This window comes from Trachurus trachurus (genome assembly GCF_905171665.1).
Source record: "Trachurus trachurus genome assembly, chromosome: 5".
In the NCBI taxonomy this organism is placed as follows: Eukaryota; Metazoa; Chordata; class Actinopteri; order Carangiformes; family Carangidae; genus Trachurus; species Trachurus trachurus.
The window spans coordinates 4,901,816-4,924,573 of record NC_139896.1 but is presented as its reverse complement, the minus strand read 5'-3'; the positions used below and the strand labels follow the sequence as shown (position 1 = coordinate 4,924,573).

The window sequence follows — 22,758 nt, the reverse complement described above, 5'->3', positions numbered from 1 at the left end:
TCATAAGCCCCTCCCCCTCACCTGCACACCTCTCCAACTCACTGCTTGTGTTTTTTATTTGTGCAAAAACATGTTCATTAGACTGAGCGTCCTAATTATATTAATATCAATGAATGCATTGATAAATGTTTGTGCAGAAATAGACCCGTTAATGATATTTAAATGTCTTTCAGTAATTGTTGTTGTCGTGTCGTCAGGCTGCAGTTGTTCTCATTACACTAATGGTCTAGTAAGAGATGATGTAATCAGATCAAAGAGCCATATTGTGATTTAATTAAGTCATTATGTGGATTCAGATTCTCTGTGTTTTTTTTTTACTTCAGAGTAAAAAAAGAACTTACAGACGTTTGATTTGAGATTTGACCCCAACCTGAGTGTCAGTGAACTCACCTGGCTGACTTGTGTCAGAGCTTCGGCTAAAAGCTTCTGGTTGATCCCACACAGATTTGCCACTTTGTCCTGACACTTGTGATGGACGTTCATGGCACAATCTGCAAAAAATGATAAAACAAGGCTGTTAAATACAAACACACATGTTAGAGCCATTAGCACATGATGAACAAAGTGATAAATAATTTAGATTTTGTGATATTTGATTTGATTTGTGTTTTAAGGTAATAAGCCGTTTCTATAGTTTGCTGTTATAAAGACTGCAGTTTTCTTATTGGTTAAGACCTTTTGAACGAAGAACATGCGTCCGCTACTGTACATATCAGTGGTTCTGAAACTTTTTTACATCAAGGACCCTTAAATTGACACAAATCAGACCACGGACCCCCATTGGACAAAACTTTTAAACAAATACCAGAAGTATACAAATATTTGTTCAGAGACTTAATAGCATTACTTTCTTAGTCAATGTAGTTCAAATTAGGGCCAATGGAGTGTATTTTTGGAAAAAGTTTGAGAGGGGTCTGGCTACAGACATCCAGCGTGGTGCAGGCTCCACCCTCTTGAAAACTTTAAAGAAATTTGGGGAAAAAAGTGGTAACATTTCTCCAAAAAAGTTACAAAAAATTCTAGAAAAATAAAAGAAAGTTTTTAAAAAATCTAGAAAAAAATAGCAAAAATCTCAAGAAAAGTTTTTTTTTTAAATCTAGAAAAAAAAACGTAAAATTTTTCAAAGAAAAAGTTTTTTTAAATTCTTGAAAAAAGTGGTAAAAATTCTCAATTTTTTTTTATTCTAGAAAAAATTGTAAACTTCTCAAAAAACAGTTTTAACAATCTATAAAAAAATTCTCAATTTTTTTTTTCTAAAAAAAAGTGGTAAAATTTCTCCAATTTTTTTTTTATTTTAGAAAAAAGTGGTAACATTTCTCAAAAAAAGTTTTAACAATCTATAAAAATGTCTCGATTTTTTTTTCTAAAAAAAAAAAAGAGTGGTAAAATTTGTCAAAGAAAAGGTTTTTAGAAATTCTAGAAAAAACATCATAAAAATCTAGAAAAATCTAGAAAAAAGTGGTAAAATGTCTCCAAAAAAAGTTAAAATATTCTAGAAAAAAATGGTAACATTTTGAGAAAATGTTCTTCTTCTCAAGAACCACTGAGCTACATGCTTTGGCTCTATAGCTTAGTGAGTACTTGCAGAAAATGGACGGAGCCACACTAACAACACACACACACACACACACACACACACACACACACACACACACACACACACACACACACACACACTCCGGCCAGCTGTCAGTCAGTCAGTCACGTCCGTACCTTCACACTTGAGCCCCTGCTTGACGAGGCCCCACAGCAAACTGCCACAGTGGTCGCAGAAGGTCGGGCTCATGTAGTTGTTGGTCTTGAAGCGGTGCGGCATGTCGATCTTGAAGCGCTCCTTCTGGAACTGTTGGAGGAAGAGCTCGTCATCATCATCATCATCATGAGACGGGAAAATGACGAGAGGCCTCCGCGGCCGCCGCCGACACCTCACGGCTCGGTGCACCTGCCTCATCTCTGAGTTCACTGACCACAGACACAATACAATGACTGGTTTCTGTCTTTCTCCACTCTGACTTAAAGCTCCTTCAGAAGACCACACCCCATCTGATGGTGGTGGTGGGTGTGTGTCTGTGTGTGTGTGTGTGTGTGTGTGTGTGTGTGTGTGTGTGTGTGTGTGTGTGTCTGCAGCTCATCATTCCTCCAGGTCCATCCAGTCGGTCTTTGATGAACTTTATCTACCCATATTGATGATCACTGAGAATGGATGTGGACCTTTTTACTGGTATCTGCCTTTGAATCATCAAACTCTGACCCACAAACACACACACACAGACCAGTTCAATCAATGCAACAACTAACTACAACAACAACAAACACTGTGTTGTTTTTTTCTCTTTCCGCCCACAGAGTGCAGCAGGGACATACATATGGAGATTACTCAGAGGACATGTTGTTGTCCCGCTGCAGGACGATGCGGGGCTGAGAGTCACGTACCACAGTGTCCCGGCTGTTGGCGGCGGTGCCGGTACATCGGCCGATGATTTTGTCGATGCATTTTTTGTGGATGGCTGCGTTGCATTCTGACAAAAAAAAGCAAAAACAAAGGAGAAGCGTGTGAGCGAGAGAAACACAAGCGTGAAAAATGCACTTATGAGGGTTTTTTAAAGGGATAGTTCACCCAAAATTTAAATTTCACTCATTATCTACTCCCCCTCATGTGGACTAAGGGCTGGGAGAAGTTTCAGAGTCCTCCGTGCCTTCTCTGAGTTACAGCGGGGCTCCGTTGAAGCAGTGCATGTCCATATGACGGTTGCGAACTGAGCTCACTTTTCTTCCTCCAAAAAGACACACCAAAAAACATCCAAATACCTCCATGCTGCTCGTCTGTAATGTCCCTCTTGTATTGAAGCCCCAACATGAGAAATTGTTCCGAAAATAATTAAATAAGTCTATGTTTTAAGCTTTAAGTTTGTAGCAGAAGCTCCCAGTGTCTCAGTTCACTGCTCTGCCTGTGTCAGTGCAAATCTTGTGGGATTAGTGCAAATCGCAGTAAGAACAAAAACACGCACATCCCAAAAACGTGAGGCTAGGTGCAGGTCCACAAAAGGAGATACAGGTGGTAACGTTTTGGGCATCTCAGCCCTTCATCAGACAATGATGAAGGGCTGAGATGCCCGAAACGTTACCACTTGGTGTGTGACAATAAATTGTCACGGGAGCAAAAACTAGTGTGCGGTCTTCTTCTTTCTCTACCGTTAGTGCAAATCGCGCAAGATTTATAGAGAATATAGACTTATTTAATTTTTTTCGGAACAATTTCTCATGTTGGGGCTTCAATACAAGAGGGACATTACAGACGAGCACTATGGAGGTATTTGGATGTTTTTTGGTGTGTCTTTTTGTTACGAAGAAAAGTGAGCTCCATATGGACATGCACTGCTGCACGGAGCCCCGCTGTAACTCAGAGAAGCCACGGAGGACTCTGAAACTTCTCCCAGCCCTTAGTCGACATGAGGGTAGAGTAGATAATGAGTGAAATTTGAATTTTGGGTGAACTATCCCTTATCCCCTATGCAGTGATCTCAACTTACGTCTGCACTTGTAGCCCTGCTTGTTGAGCCCCCTGTTGGAAAAACACACAGAGAGGTCGTGTGAGTCTTTGATCATGTGATTGTGAATGGTTTGTTGATTGATCACTTGTCGTCGGTGATAATCAGCAGCTGCTGATTTGTGTATCACTGTTTCCTTCTTTCTAGTGAAACCAAAATAAGTAACACATATCACCATGAAACTTCCCAAGTTTATCTCTGACATTAAGACAAATATTTTTTTGTATTATAAGTTTCGTCAATTTTTATGTTTAAATATGTAAATGAGGCAATATCTGATGAAATATGCGCTAATTTGCATTACATTTCCAGAACCAAAATCTGAACAATGGATAAAGCCCCTTTCAAAATTCTTGTTTTATTTTGTTGACATATTAGAGTCAGATGTTTTTACAGAGGAGGATTTTGGATATCTCTTTTTATCACTCTGTAAATGAGAAAATACTGTCACCAGCCCAAAAAAATCAAATGTTTTTAGTAATAAAATGTTGTATAAATGAGGCTGTGAATGATATATCAACAATCCCCTCTGTAAAAACCTTCAGAATATAGAAAGGGATCAAACTGGAAGGTTTGGTGTCTGTAAGTGCTGCTGAAGTGGAGATTTCTAGCTCAGAGTCTGAGGAAAAACTCTTTTTGAGAAAACGGCCTTTGAAGACTTGTACTGTAAAATTCCATATATTGTTAATGTAAATTGTACTTTTACGATTGGTTGCGGATAGGGAGGAAATGATAATTTTTGGAGACACATCATTGTTCAGCAGTGAGAGAGAGCTTTACAATGATACCTGACATGACATGTACTGTATGTCACAGTGGCATGTTAACTTTTTGTAAATTTAGGAGAAATCTACAGACGAAAGAAACAAAATGAAGTAAAATAACCATCTTAATGTGGATTTTCTACCATTTCTTTTGATTTTTCTGAAAGAAGACATGTTAGGGAAGTTCAAAATTGATCAGTGCATGAAAAAAAAGTGTTTTTGCCTGTATTAGTGTCTCGCCGTTGATCAGAGGAGATGTGAAGCTACAGATGGACGGTATATACGTACATACGACTCAACCGGAAAGTTACAGGTTTTATCAGCCAGATGCAGAACTGACACCCGGCTGCTCAGGGAGGGAACGCTATGATGACAAGCTGCTGCTGCTGATTATCAGGAAGTTCCTATAAACACTGTGTGTGTTTTTGATGAGTCTGTATCTGATCTGTGGTTTTATGAGTTCCTCTTTTTAGCTGCCTTCAAGGTTTCTGATGATGATGATGATGATGATGGTGGTGGTGGTACTGACCAGACGAACTCCCTGCACACGGAGCAGAAGGTGGGCTGTCTGAAGAAGGTGGCGATGAACTCGTGGTTCTTGATGAAGTGGATCTTGGCCTGTTTGATGGCTCCTCGTCTGCGGTTTATAGTCGGAGCCTCTTCCTCCTTCGCCGCCTGTTTACTCTCTGCAAACACACACAGAAAACATAGCTACTACACATCACACTCCCACAACGCTGCAACAACAGGCTTCTTCTGTACACGTCAACACACTTTTTACTGTTAACCTCTTCATGCAGAGGCCATTTTTGGCAATTTCCGCCTGTTTTTGTATCACTGCAATTAAAGCTTTAAAACTACAGAAGTACTAATCCCACAACTATGGTTTATGGCTTAAATGAAAGACAACATTTGTCCCTTTACATCTATATCTATAAAATATTGAATTGAGTCATTCCATAAAAAATTGAGCTTCTGAAAATACTTTTTTTTTTTCGAAAAAAAAAAACGAGTTTGAAATTTTGGGTGAAAAGGTGATATTTCAAAGTCCTAATTATAAAACAGGTTGAATTTTACATATATGGTTCACACACTCCCTGTCCACATAGTATGTACCAAATTTTAGGTTGATATGTAAAACTACTGAGGCACTATAGAGTTTTTCCAAAGAGTGTCCCTTGGCGATGTCCAGTGTGCCAAACCTGTCCAAAATTGTCCAATTTGGCTAAAATGCACACTGCAAGACTTTAGTGAGATTTTTTTTTTCCAACAGATAACCTATTGGGGCCAATCACAAACTTGATGGCTTTTAGGAACACTAATAATGATGATAATAATGATAATCCATGGAGAACCAGAGGGGACTGTGAGTGTATGTTAATGGTTTTCAGGCTAAACTCTGTGGTTGTGAATACATGTGGGTGTGGGGGGGGGGGGGGGGGGGGTGGAGTTAAAAATGAAAGGAATGAAAAAGACAGATTGTAAATCAGACAAACTGACAGAGTTTCATCTGTTTGGTTTTTAGTTAATTCTGCAGTTAAAAGAGAGAAAACTGTTCACCTACTTTCCTGCTCATGGCCTAAAAACCTATTTTCACTATCAGCTGTGTGTGTGTGTGTGTGTGTGTGTGTGTGTGTGTGTGTGTGTGTGTGTGTGTGTGTGTGTGTGTGTGTGTGTGTGTGTGTGTGTGTGGAGTGTGTGTCTTACACTGACAACACGTTTTCATCTGACATTCATTCATTCTTTTTACTGTTAAACTGTTAGAAGAAGCTGAACAACTGATAACATGTTTAACTTATTTGGCGTGAATATTTTACAGAACAGAAAATGACCTGAGATTAGAAACCATGAGCTTTTTGAAAAATATTTATTCAGGTGCATCTAAATAAATTAGAATATCATGGAAAAGCCAATTTCAGTAGTTCAGGTCAAGTCAAATAGCCCCAAGTTCATATAAATGGACAGACTTTTCAGATGACCAACATTTCCATATTAAAAATGCTTTTTTTTAAAAATTGTTTTATGCAATATTCAAATTTTTTGAGATACTGAATTTTAAACATAACATAATTATTACAATTAAAAGAAATGAAATACATTACATACAAGACATTAAATGTTTCGTTCTGTGTGTAATGGAGCTATATAATGTATTAGTTTCCCTTTTTGAATTGAATTACTGACATAAATATACTTTTCCATGATATTCAAATTTATTGAGATGTATTTCTGTGAATGAGTGAATGAATGAGTTTATTTGAAAGACTGATTTCTCAGTTTGACTATGCAACCAAAAGGGTGTAGGTAGAAGCTGAGCTTATTGACACCTCCCCCCCTTTACTTTAAACGAGGCTCATCACAAAATATATGAAAATTTTTCATATTGTAACGAGAAATTACATCATTTTTATAAAGTCTTTTACAGCCGGCTAGTTGATGCTGCATAATTTAATATTTTCAGGACAGTTGTTCCAGATACAGTGATTTGTTTTAGGGCTGCAACTAACGATTATTTTCATTATCGATTACCGTATTTCCAATAGTAGCCGGGGCCTTTATTTACACAACTGCCCTGGATAGGCCGGCCTTTATTGGAGGCAGGCTTTTATTTGAGGGAGGCCTTTATTTCTAAACTCCTCCGTTTATTTTTTACACATTAGGGATGGGCAATGATTTTCGAAAAGTCGAATAGTCGTTCAGTTAAAAACAAATCGAATAGTTTATGAGACAATCGTCACGTCTGTAAATGTTCCCTTTTTACTGTTGCAGAATGAGAAACCAGAACTCCACCAGAAAGTTCTGTGTAAACCTATGACAAATGTCAAGTTAAACTGAGGTGCAGCTCAAACTCTGCAAGGTGCGGACTGTGATGAGAAGCTACCGGAAAATATCGACGTAGTTTTACACCGGGAGAGAAGACTTCCTCGTTAGGGGTGCTCATTACGGGACGAGGACTTCATTGAATGGTACCGCTGTGACCAGAAGCGGTAACGTTAGAATAGTCTCTGGCACCGAGTCTCACAGTCCGCGGTTTCATTTTCAAATGACGGACGGCTGTTTTTCAGTGGGTGATTACAAATGCTGGACCGGCGGTACCGCTTCTCACAAATGACAGACGAGAGAGAGAGAGAGAGGGAGAGATGGGCGGCGGCTGTGGCTGTGGTGGCAACGGCATTTTGACCAGTGCCACTTGATGACGGACAAGAGAGAAAGAGAGAGAGGTCCCCCACAGAGTCGGGCGTACTGTGCACGTACTGCCGCGCATACGGTGTCACATTTAAAACAGGCTGATTCTGATCATATTCTGATCTTTTTTTTTACCCGGCCTGTATTTGGGACCGGCCTTTATTTGTTCGTGTAAACAACGCTCCCGGCCATTATATGAGACCCGACTATTAATTGAATCCCGGCTACTATTGGAGGAAATACGATAATTATCGATTTTATTTGAATTATTAATCGATTAGTTGTTTAGTCAATAAAATGTAAAAAAAAAATGTTGAAAAAGTGTTTCTAAAACCACCAGATGACGTCCTCAAATGTCTTGTTTTGTCCACAAACCAAAGAGAGACTCAGTTTATTGTCATAAAGGAACAAAGAAACCAGAAATATTCACATTTAAGAAGCTGGAATCTGAGAATTTGGACTTTTTTGTCTTAAAAAAAACTACTCAACCTGATTATTAGATTATCAGAATAGTTGATGATTAATTCAATAATCAATTAATAGATTAGTTTGTTTTCTTCTGGTTTGTTTTCTATGTGTTTCTTCAGTTATGTCATTAAACCAAACACCAACAACAGAGGGAATATACGTACAGTATTTCTGTGTTTTCTCTCACCTGTATCGACTCCTTCCAGGAAATACTGCACGGCCATCATCACCTTCCCAGACGGGTGGAGGTCAACCTGGACACACACACACACACACACAGATGTTGAGGATGGAGGACAGATGTGTGCAGGGTTCCCACTCTTTTCTTGAAATTATTTTCCAGGACTTTTCCAGGACATTTTCAGCAGCTACAGTCTGACAGACATGTCATCATGCCATACAGTACATCTCCTGTCCCATTCATGCTTTGGAGAAGTGTTCTTTTCGACCGTTGTAGTCTATTTTGTACATTTAACCAGTTGGCTTCTATGTTTATTCCTCTCTCACCACTATTATTTTGATTTACACTGCAAAAACTCAAAATCTTTCCAAGAATATTTGTCTTATTTCTTGTCAAAATGTCTCATTTTTAGTCAAAACGAATCTCTTTCCTCTTTAAATAAGACCCATCACCTAAAAATTAACTTGTTTTTAGATCATTTTCATTTGTTTCAAACTAATTTTCACTTGAAATAAGTAGAAAAATCTGCCAGTGAAAGCAAGGTTTTTGTGCAGGTAATAATAAGAAAGAAAAACTTGCTCCACTGTCAGATTTTTCTAGTTATTTCCATTGAAAATATGCTTGAAAGAAGTAAAAAAGTGTCTAAAAACAAGCTGCTTTTTATGTGATGAGTCTTATTTTAAGTATAATGAGATTTGTTTTGACTAGAAATGACAAGACTAAAAATAAGACAAATATTCTTGGTAAATTATTTGATTTTTTTGCAGTGTAGAGGTGTGCAGTCTGTGTCTCTAACTTATGAAACAATCTCATAAATTGTAAAATGTAATCTCTTACATCTTAATCTATACATGCATCTATAGAAATTGTGACAAATTTCTCATAGAACGACGCAAACATGCGGTCCAATACTGGAAACACTCATCAAACCAAAGTCTTTAGACTTCTCACTTGACACCTTTTGGAAAATAAATCCTTGGTGGGGTCTGTGGAAAGGTTTAAATCGAGCTCTGGTAGCTGATGTTACAGTGTGATAAATAATTTTCAATAGGGCTGGGACGATATGCTTTTCTCCCGATTCGATTCTTCTACGATTTTTTGGATGGCAATTCGATTTAAATTGCGATTCTACGATATTGCCGATTCTCTCGATTTTTAGTCTTTAGCATTTTTAACATTTATCTGTACACAAATACTGTAGGAGCCTATAGAGGGATTACCAGCCTACGTCACTGACGTTCTACTGCGCATGTCGCCTGCAGAAAGAGAGCAGCAAGAGCCGTGATCATGTCTTTTTGTGTGGTTAGTTGCACTAATTGTTTTGATAAAAATAACAAAACGCGCAAAATTTACAGAATAGCGTCAACTCGCACCCCTTTCAAGGCAAACGAGAGAGAAAATAGTACATTGGAGATTCATTTGGAGCAATATAACGTGTTAGATACGTTGGTTTGAATGGTGATAAAGCTAAATGCTCACAGGCACAGCTGTAACGCTGTAACTGAGCGAATGAGTTGTGAAATGTTTACTACGACAGTGACTGAAGACGAGGTTACATACTAATGGAAAGCAAGCTGACATTAATTAACGTTAAGCTTTGTTTTAGATTACCGGTACATACTCATTCATGCATGTAACGTTATAGTTACGTTATGCAGTTGTTCCAGACTTTAGACATGTCCGTCCTCTTCCCTCGTCTCTGACCAGGCAGCATCTCAGTCCTCACAGACACTGAGTTTTGTAATCGTGAGTATTTTCCTGAACATGATTGTCTGTTAAAAAGCTGTAGGTAACGTTAGGGATGCACAGTGTTGTTTTTACCGCTGACCGACCGACGCCGTGCTGTGAGACTCCGTGGCTTGTCCCGTGGCTGAGTTTCCGTTGCCGCGGTACAAACTCGATCCTCCGTCCTGACGTTTTTTTTTTTTTTTTCCTGCCGTTATAAAACTATAAAACAGTCTATGTATAAAACACACACTACATCAGTGGGTGATAAACTGTTGTAGTAGGCTGACAACATCGCTAGCTAACACCGCTTTGACTACACTAGATCCATGGAGGTAACCATGACAACCGGTTCTTTCTGCAGTCAGGTTGCGCACGCATCCTGATTTGTTGGTAAACAGGTAATCCCTCTATAAATTAACATACTCCATTATAAAGTGAACTTTATACCCTTATAACCCTTTTCAAAACCTGTGCTCTCTGTATGTAAAAAAGGCTAACAAATGCACATTGCACAATATTTAAAGGTGTACAGAAATGGCCGTTTGTCCTGTTTGTCGCGCCGAGTTGTCACGAGCTGCAACACGAGTTTACCCGAGTAAGGAAAACGAATTTGATTGGTCGTTATCGAGCGGGCGGGATATTCAAAGCTTGGGGCGAGACCGAGCTCCGTGTGTGTGTGTGTCTCAGACGTTTGAATGACGGATGACGGATCCAATATCAGTGGCTGGTGAATCGTGTACAGGCTGACGTATAATCCGTGCGCCTGCATTATCCAATGCGAAAAAAAAAATACACACTTTCATCCCGGATTTACTCAAAAATAGAATTTTGCACAAAGTTTGGCCTACATCGTCTGATAGATGAGTTATTACACTAATTTTATGACCCAGAGTGGGCTTAAATTCAATTTCTTTTCTGTACACCTTTAAAAAAATTCAACAACAAAAAAAAAATTCAAAAAAAAAAAAAAATTCAACAAAAAAAAAAAATCGATTTAAAAATCGTCAAAAAAGATATTGCGATATTTATGTGAATCGATTTTTTCTCCCACCCCTAATTTGCAACTCAAGCAACTCAGGACATTTGACTTTTTTTTCATGTGTTTTGCATGACTGGAAATTTGGTCGATCATTTTCCAGATTTTCCAGATTTTCCAGATTTTCCAGGTTTTCCAGGTGGGACAAGTGGGAACCCCGGTGTGGCGTCCTACCCAGAACTCTGCGCGGCCGTTGGCCTTCTTGCAGCGCTCGGCGAGGACGGACACGCCCACGGTGACCTCGGCCAGCGGCTCCTCGGCCGTCTTCATCAGCAGCACCTCCAGCACGCGGCCCTCGTAGATGTGAGCGTCGAAGCTGGCCTTCCACGCCGGGTACATGGTCGGCTTCCTCTGCACCAGCGTCTTCCCTCGCTCTGAGAGAGAGGGAGGGAGAGAGAGAGAGAGAGAGAGGGAGGGAGAGAGAGAGAGAGAGGGGGAGAGAGAGAGAGAGAGAGGGAGAGAGAGAGAGAGAGAGAGAGAGAGAGAGAGAGAGAGAGATGGAGAGACGTTTTAAAAAAAAAACACTGTTTCTAATTTGTCTGAATCTGGTGAACACGAGTTTTCATTCTTTTAAAATGATCAGTGCAAAGATGCATCGTCCTGAAACCTAATGAAATAAAGTAAAGGAGGAGGAGGAGAAGGAGAGAAGAGGAGGAGGAAGAGGAGAGAAGAGGAGGAGGAAGAGGAGGAGGAGTAGGGGGAGGAGAGAAGAGAAGAGGAGGAAGAGAAGGAGGAAGAAGAGGAGGAGGAGGAGGAGGAAGAGAAGGAGAGAGGAGGAGGAGGAAGAAGAGAATGAGGAGGAAGAGGAGGAGGAGAGAGGAGGAGGAAGAGGAGGAGGAAGAAGAGGAAGAGAAGGAGGAGGAGGAAGAAGAGGAGGAGAGAGGAGGAGGATGAGGAAGAAGAGGAGGAGGAATAGGAGGAGGAGGAAGAGGACGAGGAGGAGGAGAGAGGGGGAGAAAGAAGAAGAGGAGGAAAAGGAGAAGGAGGAAGAGGAGGAGGAAGAGAAGGAGGAAAAGGAGGAGAGAGGAGAGAGGAGGAGGAGGAAGAGGAGGAGGAGGAGGAGGAGGAGGAGGAGGAGGAAGAGGAGGAAGAGGAGGAGGAGAGAGGGGGGGAGGAGGAAGAAAAAGAAGAGGAGGAGAGAGGAGGAGGAGAGAGGAGGAGGAGAGAGGGGGGGAGGAGGAAGAAAAAGAAGAGGAGGAGAGAAGAGGAGGAGGAAGAGGAGGAGGAGTAGGGGGAGGAGAGAAGAGAAGAGGAGGAAGAGAAGGAGGAAGAAGAGGAGGAGGAGGAGGAAGAAGAGGAGGAGGAGGAGGAGGAGGAAGAAGAGGAGGAGGAGGAGGAGGAAGAGGAGGAAGAGGAGGAGGAGAGAGGGGGGGAGGAGGAAGAAAAAGAAGAGGAGGAGAGAGGAGGAGGAGAGAGGAGGAGGAGAGAGGGGGGGAGGAGGAAGAAAAAGAAGAGGAGGAGAGAAGAGGAGGAGGAAGAGGAGGAGGAGTAGGGGGAGGAGAGAAGAGAAGAGGAGGAAGAGAAGGAGGAAGAAGAGGAGGAGGAAAAGGAAGAAGAGGAGGAGAGAGAAGGAGGAGGAAGAGGTAGAAGAGGAGAGAGGAGGAGGAGCAGCAGCTCTTCCTCACCGGTGGTCAGCGCCTCCTTCATCTTGATGGCGCAGAACGGAGGGTCGGCGAGCGCCGGCAGGACGCCGAGGTCGTACGAGTTGAAGGTGATCCTCAGGAAGGGCGCCATGGCGACTGGTACCAGGGTCACCTGGATAAACACACACACACAGTGTTACCATGGTGACGATTATCTGTCACACACACACACACACACACACACACACACACACACACACACACACACACACACACACACACACACACACACACACACACACACCCCTGGTTTAAAACGTCTGTAAATGTGTTTAACAGTTCATCAGGTGGAAGATGAAATGATCTCCAAAAGACATAAAGTTAAACATGAAACACTCTTTTTCAATATTTTAATCAATATCAGTGTGTTATTTTAGTTTTCTACAGTTTCAGAGTGAAAAAGGGAAAAGATTAAAATAAAAAGTGAATGTATGTTCACATTAACAGACATTTGTGTGCGTTTCCCCTTTTGTTTCTTTCTTCTCTCCTTTTAGTTCTTGTTTCTTTTGCACCAATAACAACACAACATGTTTAGCAGCATTTGAATTATTTTATCACATCATATTGTAACCAAACTTATTTTCATTCATTACACTTTATTGTGGGCCTAGAATATAGAATTTATTACCTGTACTTTTTTTTATTTATTTTTTTTACTTATCTTTACAACAATTTAGGAGAGCACTAAAGTCACTTCTGCTAACCAGTCAGTCAATACTTTCCACATGGTCTGCCTATATAAACTGGGATTACTTTATATTTTTACCATATTTTTCTCAAGCTTTTGTATTGCATTGTACAATGTTAAATCATGTTAAACCATGTTTGTATTTATTATGTATAAACAGTTTTTGTACACTGCAAAAACTCAAAATCTTTCCAAGAATATTTGTCGTATTTCTTGTCAAAATGTCTCATTTTCAAACAAATTTTCACTTGAAATAAGTAGAAAAATCTGCCAGTGAAAGCAAGTGTGCTTGTAATAAGAAAGAAAAAGTTGCTCCACTATCAGATTTTTCTACTTATTTCAAGTAAAAATACACTTGGAAGAAGTAAAAAGTGTCTAAAAACAAGCTACTTTTTAATGTGATGAGTCTTATTTTAAGTATAATGAGATTTGTTTTGACTAGAAATAAGACAAATATACTTGGTAATATATTTGAGTTTTTGCAGTGTACTTCACAAATGTATGCACAGTAGCTTAGAGCTGTGGTCGGAGAATGCCACCCCACAAGCCCCTGGAGGGTTTTTTTTTCGGCATTTCTCCTTCACATTGTCTTGGATTCTATATGCTCTATCTTGTACAAAAAACTCAAATAAAGTTCAAGAAAGAAAGAAAGAAAGCAAAGAAACCGTAAGTGGACTCCTGCTGCTCCGTCACTCTGTGTTATTTACTTAGGAGGAGGAGCACATCATGTTTTTACCACCACCTGTTATCAGATTCCACTGCAGCTCTTGGTTCAGATTAGAAATATGATCATGCGTAATATGAGCTTCATATATTTGGTATTTCGTGTTTTTCCAGTGTGAAGATTTCCATAACCGATGGTTTTTCAGGTAGAAAAGCTGTAAATAAACAGAATTTCCTGCTAAAAGTTATAAATCTGAAAAACTACATAACAAAACCCAGTGCAGAGTGTCATGCAGCGGGGACGAGACCTGCTGAAAGTGACATAGGTGACAGATCATGAGTTGCATGCATGACTGCTGTGTAATATGAGCTTGAAGCTTCATATATTTTGTATTTCGTGTTTTTCCAGTGTGAAGATTTCCATAACCGATGGTTTTTCAGGTAGAAAAGCTAATAAATAAACAGAATTTCCTGCTAGAAGTTAGCTATATATCTGAAAAACTATATAACAAAACCCAGTGCAGAGTGTCATGCAGCGGGGACGAGACCTGCTGAAAGTGACATGTAGGTGACGGATCATGAGTTGCATGCATGAGCTGCTGCAGACAGTCACAGCTACAACAGTTTCTATCATGTACAGCAGTTCTGCAGAAAGGTGTTGGCCTAGTGGAGTCACACCTCGAGCTGCTCCACATACCAACTCTAATAGACCCACACACCTCTAATGTTATGCTACACACACAGACAATGTACAACAACAACATCTTCATCATATTTGTGTGTCTGTGCTGCTGGTTTCCCTCCCTGTCGTTGTGTTGTGTTTCCTCAGTGCTGCTCAGTAATCAGTGTTTTGCAGAGTTGCAGCTGCAGCAGTGGAAGTTGTTTTCCTGAACTACAGAGAAGGAGCTCAGGTCTCGACACGTCGCTGTACGCGTTCCTCTGAAACACCCTCATCATCATCATCATCATCATCACAGCTGTTAAAGGGCTGAAAGTTAAAGTTTAACTGGACTTCTTGACATTCTTGGAGAACTTGAAGAAGTCCAGTTGAAGTTCAGTCTCAACAAACTGACTTTTATTTATCTATTAAAGCTTTAATTGGAAGAATGCCACCATGTAGGGGAGACCGGGGACAGTTGCAACACTTTTTGCATTTGGCTCTCTTACTCAGAGACGGTTTGGATTAGACAAACCACATTTTTATACAATAAACTTACATTTGTCTGTTAATAGTCAACACAATTAATAGATGATTACAGAATCCACATTCTTCACAATTTGCATTTGAGTGTAAGAAGTCAGATGTTGCAACTGACCCCGGGCCCGGGGACAGTTGCAACATGTTACAAATACAATATGTTTCATGTCTAGTAAAAGGATTATTATCAAAAATGTAAGTTCTATAGTGTTATTTACTCATCAGCTTTGATCAGATGGCAATTACAGTATAGATTTGAGGAGGAATTACTGCATGTGCAGATGTCAAATATTCAAATTGGAGAAAAAAAAAGACTTTCAGTGACATAGGATGAATGGAACAATTTGTGAGGGAATAACTTTTATATTGCCATTGTCATTTATTCTCTCATCATTTTAATATTAGCAATACAACAGTATAAAAAAATGTTTATGTCAAAATACTGTTTTGTGGTCTGTTTTTATATTCATATATTGCACGGGGACGGTCAGCCATGATTAAACCCCATGTGCTAGCTAAACAAAGTGCTCTTGATACATGCTAATCATATCACCTTAAAGTTAACATATCACTCCTTTAAACCATATAAGTTTGAGCAGAATCACAAAAAGAGTGACAACAGTTTTAACAAAAACAAAGCTCAAGAAAAAAATACTTTCATACCTCAAAAACTGTTTTTTGCAATAAAACCTGCTGGAGCATCTTTTGAATTCAACTGATTTTTCTCTGCAAGGGGGGGGGATCCAACTAAGCACGTGCAGTGTGAGTATCATCACTCTAGCTTGTTCCTGATTGGAGAAAAATGACATGTTGCAACCATCCCCTGTTGCTACTGTCCCCGGTCTCCCCTACTGTAGCTCCCTACTCATTCTCAACTCACTCAAATTACTGGTTGACATTCAGAACTCCAGGGACAAACACCTCAGCTGGAAGAACTGCTTCTAGTTTTTCCTGCAGCTTCCACCTGGAATAACTTACAATTAACATTAAAAATTCATGCAAAACAGCTGATGCACGTTGCCTTCAGGGACAGTTTTTCATCAACAGTCTCTGCATTTCCCTCTAAAACAACTCAGTCTGGTAACGTTGTGTTATTATCTCATAGCGTGGTGAATGTGCAGCTCACAACTTGTCCACCAGAGCGTTGTGGAGTTGTTGGATTGTGTATTTGATGAGTTTGATGATGAGGAAAACCAAGAAATCCCATAATGAGCCTCCGTAGCGTAGCTCTGAGCAGCTCACGGCTCTGCTCCGCCGTTCTAAAAACAGCTTGCACCGACAATTAAAGGTAACGAACCTACTGCTCTGACTATAGGGATTATGGCAATGGGCCAATTTGTCAAAATGTTGAACTATCCCTTTACAATGACCTGGATGACTGAGAACCTTCATCTTCATCATCATCATCACACTCTGCTGCTATGTTGTCAGAGAGTTTTTTCATCAATAGTGAGTGTGTGATTGATTTTGTGCAGCGCTGGTGATCGATCGATTTCCCACCAACAACAAACTCTTCATGTGCATGTGTGTGTGTGTGTGTGTGTGTGTGTGTGTGTGTGTGTGTGTGTGTGTGTGTGTGTGTGTGTGTATCGATTTGTCCCGCCTGTTAAAGTCAGTATAGTTACAGTGACCAATGTTATGTTCAAACTTCCACCTGACTGCACACACAGCTCCTATTTATTCTCTCTGCTTCCTGATGCCGGCATTAATGAGCAACACAGAAGAGTGTGTGTGTGTGTGTGTGTATGTGTGTGTGTGTGTGTGTGTGTGTGTGTGTGTGTGTGTGTGTGTGTGTGTGTGTGTGTGTGTGTGTGTGTGTGTGTGTGTGTGTGTGTGTGTGTGTGTGTGTGTGTGTGTGTGTGTGTGTGTGTGTGTGCATGTGTCTGTGTGTGTGTGTGTCGACAGGAGAAGTTCCTTCACTTATTATGTTATTACACCTAAACTCTGGGCTTCGGTTCAATGTAATTACAGTTAAATAAAAACAACAGTTTGTGTGTTTGTTGTGCATGAATCCTAGTTGAACATGAAAATACCACATTAATAACAACTACAGTGCAGTTATTACATGGTTATATAACACAGACAGCTGCAGAGGTGGTTTCAGTAGAAAGAAAAGAAAAAAGAAAAGAGAGAAGAGAGAAGTTAAAGGCAGAAGAAAAAGAAGAAGAGACGTCACTGGTGCAGCGATGTGATAAGTGAATGTAAAACCACCTCAGACTATTTTGGAGCTCCTCTCTCTCTCTCTCTCTGTGTGTGTGTGTGTGTGTGTGTGTGTGTGTGTGTGTGTGTGCAGTGCAGCCTGTCGGTGATGGAAACAACATGTCCTCACATGCACCGCTCCGCTGAGCGACGTGCACACACACGGCGACGGGGTCTGGTGAACGTGTAGTAACTGAGCTGAGAGACTCGGACGCTGTGGGAAACCGCTGAGACTCTGAGACACAGATTGTTACAACACAAGAAAACAACTTTACACTTATTACTCACGTATATAAATATATTAGATGATGTGATTCTGTATTGATCCTTTGAAGCTCCGTCTGTGTATATATATACAGAACAGTTCACTTCACGGTCACAGTGGTTTTGTGTTGTGAGCTGCTGCTGCTGCTGCTGCACTGCCTCTCTTTTAAACACATAATATTCTTAATGTTTATCCGATCCTTCCTGTTCACACCCGTTTTAGATGTTCATTCAGATTACACACATGCACAGTATTTACTATGATGCACTGCAGGACATTATATATACACTGTGTGTTCTTGATATTATGAGAATTTGACAACTACAGTAGAGCTGCAACAATAATCAATTATAAAATTAATCCTCCTCAACTATTTTGATAATCTAATAATCGGTTTGAGTAGTTTTTTTTAAGGAAAAAAAGTCCAAATCCTCTGATTTCAGCTTCTTGAATGTGAATATTTCTGGTTTCTTTGTTCCTTTATGACAATAAACTGAGTCTCTCTTTGGTTTGTGGACAAAACAAGACATTTGACGACGTCATCTTGTGGTTTGAGAAACACTGATTGATGTTTTTCAACATTTTTTCAACATTTTATTGACCAAACAACTAGTCGATTAATCGTTTAAATAGTCGACAGCTTAATCGATAATGAAAACAGTCGTTAGTTGCAGCTCTAATCACAACGTATTAAAGTACAGTCACCCAGCCTTTAGCTTATTTATCATATCACCAGATTCCTCCACAGCTCTAAGTGAATCTGCATCATGTTCAGACGACCAGTGTGTTGTTTTGTTTGTTGAGATTGATTAAAGCCCCAGTATGAACCTTATTTTGCTTTTTATTAGTAAAAATCAAACATGTCTTTCATAAATCCGTATTTCACTGAAGGTGAATCACAGCCGCATACAAATGAAAGCTTTCTGGTTCCTTAGAATGAGTTGTTACAAGTCGTTACAAATACATAAGTGGGCGACGCACCGAACCGAGGCGGCCATGTTGCACGTTGAGTCGTAGGTAACCACGGAAACTGAGCGGAGCTGTGGGCTCGGCCTGTTAAAACTGTCACCACTGTGTAGTGTGAGGAAGGACGGAGGCACTGGTGTTGCATTCAGGTGCAGTCAGGCAGACGGCCGTCAGTCGGCAAACCAACCGGATGTCATTTTACTCCACCAGAGAAAGACGGTAAAACAATACCACATCACCATGACAACTGTATTGTTTTGCCTCGTGCTGGCGGACCACTTGTTTATCCTGTTACATGCAGCGTCTGTTGTCTGTCTGACGTCTGCCCGATTTCACGTGAATGCAACATCAAGAATACGTTCAGATATGCAACCGCACCGCTAGATGGGGGGAATTCCTACGTATTATACCTTTAATATGTGTGTGTGTGTGTGTGTGTGTGTGTGTGTGTGTGTGTGTGTGTGTGTGTGTGTGTGTGTGTGTGTGTGTGTATTGGGTAGAGCAGGTCAGGCGCCCCATATAGAGGCTATACTCGTCACCGCAGCAGCCGCGGTTTGATAACACCTTTACGCCCCTTTGCTGCATGTTGTTCCCCCCACTCTCTCTGTTTCCCCATTTCCTGTCGATTAAAGGCTGATCTGAGAGCTGTCTTATCTGTGTGTCGTCTTATTATTAAGCATAAACAGCTTTAATGGCCAAGTATTTGCACACACATACGCACACATGCATACAAGGAATTTGACTCAACTCTGTGTACTTACATATAAAAAGAGGTACTGCAACAACGACTAAACAATAAGTTAAAGACAATACAACAATAGTTCAATAACATGGTCAGTGGCCACAGACTGAACTTAAACTACTGATCCCAAAGGAAATTCAAGTCACTGTATTGTACTGTACAATCGCAAAGTAGTGAAAGTAGACAATGAGGTATGACTATCTAGGCTACTATGAATGACATTGTATGTTTTATGTTTTACATTTCTAATAGGCTATAATACGTATATTATAATACAATATAATGTGATTAAAAATAGAGGAAGTGGACGTGTTATTTATTTATTTTGTATTGTTATATTTTTTTAAAAAAGTGGTCAGTCAGTAGCAAATGACATGAAACAATAATAATACTGGATACAGTATGTGTATGAATATGTGCAGCCTATGTACAGTAGTGTACACTGTATGTTTTACATGTCTATGTATATTTACAATATGTACAGTGAGCAGGATATAACAGTGATGGCATTAAATGTTATTAAAAATAGAGGAAGTGGTGGATGTAGCTGTTTATGTGTTGAAGAATATGATCTGTTGCTGTTGCTCTGCTGCAGCGAATGATGAGGATCCTTATTAATTAATTAGCCTATCAAACAAACAAACAAGCCAGTCAAAGTGCATTTAATTAAATTTCTCTAAGAGACACTTCTTTTTCTATCTAGGATGTGGTTGTGTCAGTTGGCGCAACAGTTGCTTTTTTTAACCACACAAACCACACACACACACACAGTTTTTGAGTCTAATGTGGTGGAAAACAACATTACACTCTGCTGTTCAGACCTGCCCCGCATTCCTCCTGCTGTCAGCCGGCCACTTATCGATACAGTAGCACCAACACTTCACCTGCCTGTCAATATCGATTATTAGGCTACTACTGATCAAAAAGTCCTTATATAGTTTCTATCGTACCGTTTCAGTTTAAAAATCGAGACGGGGTGGGGAAAAGAAAAGCTGCAGAAAAGTTGTAAAGATTAATGATTATAAATCAGAACAGCTCGTTAGTGCTGACTCTGCTGTTTAATCCTCCGCCGAGTTAAAGTCGCAGGCTATTACACGTTGTTTTGTTCACGTCACTTAACGTGCAGCTTTTTTTTATGTTTTGTTAATGTTTTATCCAACTTTACAGCGCCAACTGTTACAGTTTAAAGAGTTACCGTTACAGTTTGTTTCCCCCACTCGCACAGCTACGTCACACATCACAGTAGAGGCGAAGACGAGCGAAGGAGAAGAAGGAGGAGGAGGAGGAGAAGTCGGTGCTGGTGTTTGAACTCAGACAAACTTCATGTTTAAAAAAAATAATAATAAAGAAAGAAGTAAAGAAAAAGAAGAGGAAGAAAAGGAAAAGGCTCGACTAACCAGCCGTGTAGTGTCCGGTCCGGTGTGGTTCCGGTTCCTCGCGCGGTGCTGGTTCTAGTCTCCTGCCCGCCCGGCGCGCGCTCTGCTCGGTCTGTGATTCCGTCGATTGAGGAAGTGAAGCGCCTGCACGCGGAGGCTTTCTCGGCAGGCTGTGACGTTTACCTGGCACACACACACACACACACACACACACACACACACACACACACACACACACACACACACACACACACACACACACACACACACACACACACACACACACACACACAGGAACACCCAGTTGGCCTATTTTGAATGAAGGTCCTGTCAGTTGTTGTTTTAAAAATGCATTTTAACCACGAGACCCACACACGGAAATGTGTGTAGTGTGTGTTTATAACACGCATGTAAAAAAAAAAAAAAAAATACTAGCCTATATAGATACAGTAGATAGATACAGTAGATAGATAGATAGATAGATAGATAGATAGATAGATAGATAGATAGATAGATAGATAGATAGATAGATAGATAGATAGATAGATAGATAATGTAATAGCCTACTTTATTCATCCCTAAATTCACATTCACACACACACACACACACACATACACACACACACATATATATATATATACCTGTTAGAAACTGGATCAGTTATATGTGTCACCTATATTACATTATGGATATATGAGGATTTATGTTTATAACTAATTTGTATACCAGAAATGTGTCTATATGATGGTTTTTTATACCGTATTATGATATTTACTGAATTGAATTAACTTTATTGATCCCCCAAGGAGGGAAATTTGTTTGTCCCAGCACCACACAACAATAAAAGGCAAATTATATAATATACAATATACTGTATATAAAATTAGACAGATAAATACTTTTATACTAGAATGCACAGGTCTGGAGGCTACTGTTTATATAAACAGTATGTAAGTTTATTGGAATATATATAACATTTTTATATCCTTATGTATGTTTATGTTAAAATTCACATTCCAGTAAAGTGGTCCAGACATGTATATGAATGTATATATACATGTATGTATATTATATACAGTGGGCCACTGTATGCCCCGTCAGGCTTTAGGATGGATATAGAGTAGCCTATATTATGTAACATACTGTACATGTCTATTATATAATCATGGATAATAAACATGTCAATTTGTATGGACTGGACATATGTCTACTCTGCTGTATCTGAATATATATATAATATATAATATATAATCTTTACATATATGTTTTATTTAGGAAATGTACATGTATGTCATCCAATACATGAACGTGTTGTGTAGCTTACTGGCTGATGTGGGTGTGTCTCTCAGCTGCAGGTTGTTTGCATGTGTATGTGTGTTTGTGTTTTTAATGTTTTATTTTGCCTATGATGTTGTTGTGAGTTGCTGTATAAATTAAGTTTTATTATTATTATATTATTATCATTAATGTCAGAATCAGAGCTCAAGTAGTTTTTTGTAACACGGTGTAAACATAAACAGGTAGGGTTAGGCTTAAATAAGTAAAAGTACAAAATAGTGCAATAGTAACTAAATATGAAGAGAAGAATAAACTTAAAATGTAAAAAAAAAAAAACAGATAAAGGGTTGTACAATATGTACAGGATTATTATGTGTGTCACTACCTGTGCAAAGTGAGACACGCCTCAGAGCATATTATCAGGGCCGGCCGCTGGCATAAACCCTCTATGCGGTTGTTTAGGGCCACAGCCGTTAGGTGGGGGGCCACATGATCAGAAAGGTACCGGGGTTCATTCAAGTCATTTAAACATCCTGAGGTCTGCACGTGCACACTATGAGCTTTATATGTCATTTGAAGTCAATATTCAGCTTCTTTTATCTCACATTTGAGACATTTGGTGAAAATAGAACGGCAGAATGACCACATTTGTGCTCAAAAAGCAATCTTACAAAATTTCATTTTAGACTTGTTTTCTACACTTATCTATTACTGTATTCATATCCTATTTCAAGCACCAAAACAGTTCATTCTCATGACTGAAGGTGTGTTTTCACAAGGGATTTGACATTTTTCTCACCTTCACCATTTCACCTCAAATTTCCAGCA

General features: G+C 39.7%; 1 protein-coding gene across 2 annotated transcripts in view; it reads right to left on the bottom strand.

Annotated features, from left to right (window-relative positions):
* Positions 1–20,768, bottom strand: part of prkcda (protein kinase C, delta a) — a 39,318-nt gene extending 18,550 nt beyond the window's left edge. For both annotated transcript variants that reach the window (XM_083971830.1, XM_083971831.1), the window contains exons 1-9: positions 20,673–20,768; positions 12,537–12,666; positions 11,086–11,285; positions 8,154–8,220; positions 4,842–4,998; positions 3,531–3,562; positions 2,434–2,519; positions 1,714–1,843; positions 391–491 (exon numbers count right to left, since the gene is read on the bottom strand). In XM_083971830.1, coding sequence (XP_083827956.1) covers positions 391–491; positions 1,714–1,843; positions 2,434–2,519; positions 3,531–3,562; positions 4,842–4,998; positions 8,154–8,220; positions 11,086–11,285; positions 12,537–12,645 — 882 coding nt within the window. In that variant the 5' untranslated portion in view covers positions 12,646–12,666; positions 20,673–20,768. The remainder of the gene's footprint in view (positions 1–390; positions 492–1,713; positions 1,844–2,433; positions 2,520–3,530; positions 3,563–4,841; positions 4,999–8,153; positions 8,221–11,085; positions 11,286–12,536; positions 12,667–20,672) is intronic.
* Positions 20,769–22,758: the final 1,990 nt, after the last annotated feature.